This window comes from Penaeus monodon, chromosome 30 (assembly GCF_015228065.2).
Source record: "Penaeus monodon isolate SGIC_2016 chromosome 30, NSTDA_Pmon_1, whole genome shotgun sequence".
In the NCBI taxonomy this organism is placed as follows: Eukaryota; Metazoa; Arthropoda; class Malacostraca; order Decapoda; family Penaeidae; genus Penaeus; species Penaeus monodon.
The window spans coordinates 23,855,636-23,856,537 of record NC_051415.1 but is presented as its reverse complement, the minus strand read 5'-3'; the positions used below and the strand labels follow the sequence as shown (position 1 = coordinate 23,856,537).

General features: G+C 37.8%; 1 protein-coding gene and 1 pseudogene across 1 annotated transcript in view; both read right to left on the bottom strand.

The window, feature by feature from the left end:
- LOC119592388 overlaps positions 1 to 369 on the bottom strand; it is a 10,848-nt pseudogene extending 10,479 nt beyond the window's left edge.
- LOC119592656 (glutathione S-transferase Mu 2-like) overlaps positions 262 to 902 on the bottom strand; it is a 66,444-nt gene continuing 65,803 nt past the window's right edge. The window contains exon 5 of the mRNA XM_037941570.1: positions 262 to 617. Within this exon, the coding sequence (XP_037797498.1) occupies positions 417 to 617 (201 nt within the window). The 3' untranslated portion in view covers positions 262 to 416. The remainder of the gene's footprint in view (positions 618 to 902) is intronic.

The window sequence follows — 902 nt, the reverse complement described above, 5'->3', positions numbered from 1 at the left end:
TAAGATATCACGTGTACAAAAAATTGCTTTACAGTTACGCAAATAGATTTAAAATGACAGATACGGTTATACTTTATTAGAAAATATTTCCGTCTGAGTAAAATTGGAACTACAAGATTTGAGGATCAATTACTACAAGATTCGAGGATCAAAACATTTATTTGCTAATCTATTTATGTCCACTTTTAAACAGGAAACGATATAAAGCCTTAAAGCATTTTTTATATACATAAAAAAAAAAAATAAAATTTTTTTTTTTGGGGGGGGGTGGATGGGAATGAGCTTATAATATAATATAAACCGATCTTAAAAGAACAAAAACACAATCCAATATACCCTCTTGAACTGGGAATCACTAGCAACTTCCATTGTCATTTATCACTTCCTAATCCTTTATTACTTATCCCCCTGCCCCTTTATTTGATGTCGAAGAGTGCCATGGGTCCGTTCAAAGGCTTCTTAATGAACCTCGGAGATGCCATGTATTTCTTGATGGCTGGGAGTTCCTCGAAATGCTTGTGGAAGTCCAAGAGGTTCTGGAAGGAGGCGAGGCAGGAGGCGTCCAGTTCGAGGTGGATGTCTAGGAGCTCGTACATCAGGAAGTCCACGAAGGTGAGCTGTTTGAGAGTAGCAGGATTAAAAGGTCTTGGTTTATGTCTAGAGCAGTTTGGAAGTAGCAAGGTAAAAATTATTTTGGTCTAGAGCAACTTGGAAGTAGCAAGTTAAAAGGTGTTGTATAGGTGTGGTTTCGGTCCAGAGGGGAAGTTGGGGAGAGACAGAATTCCATACTTCACTATATGGGTATAGTTGTATGGTTAAGTGATATCTTAACGCTGGTTTAAAGATGGGCATTATAAATGTTTTGGAGTGGAAAGCAAACAGACAGAGAGGGTATTCAGTAC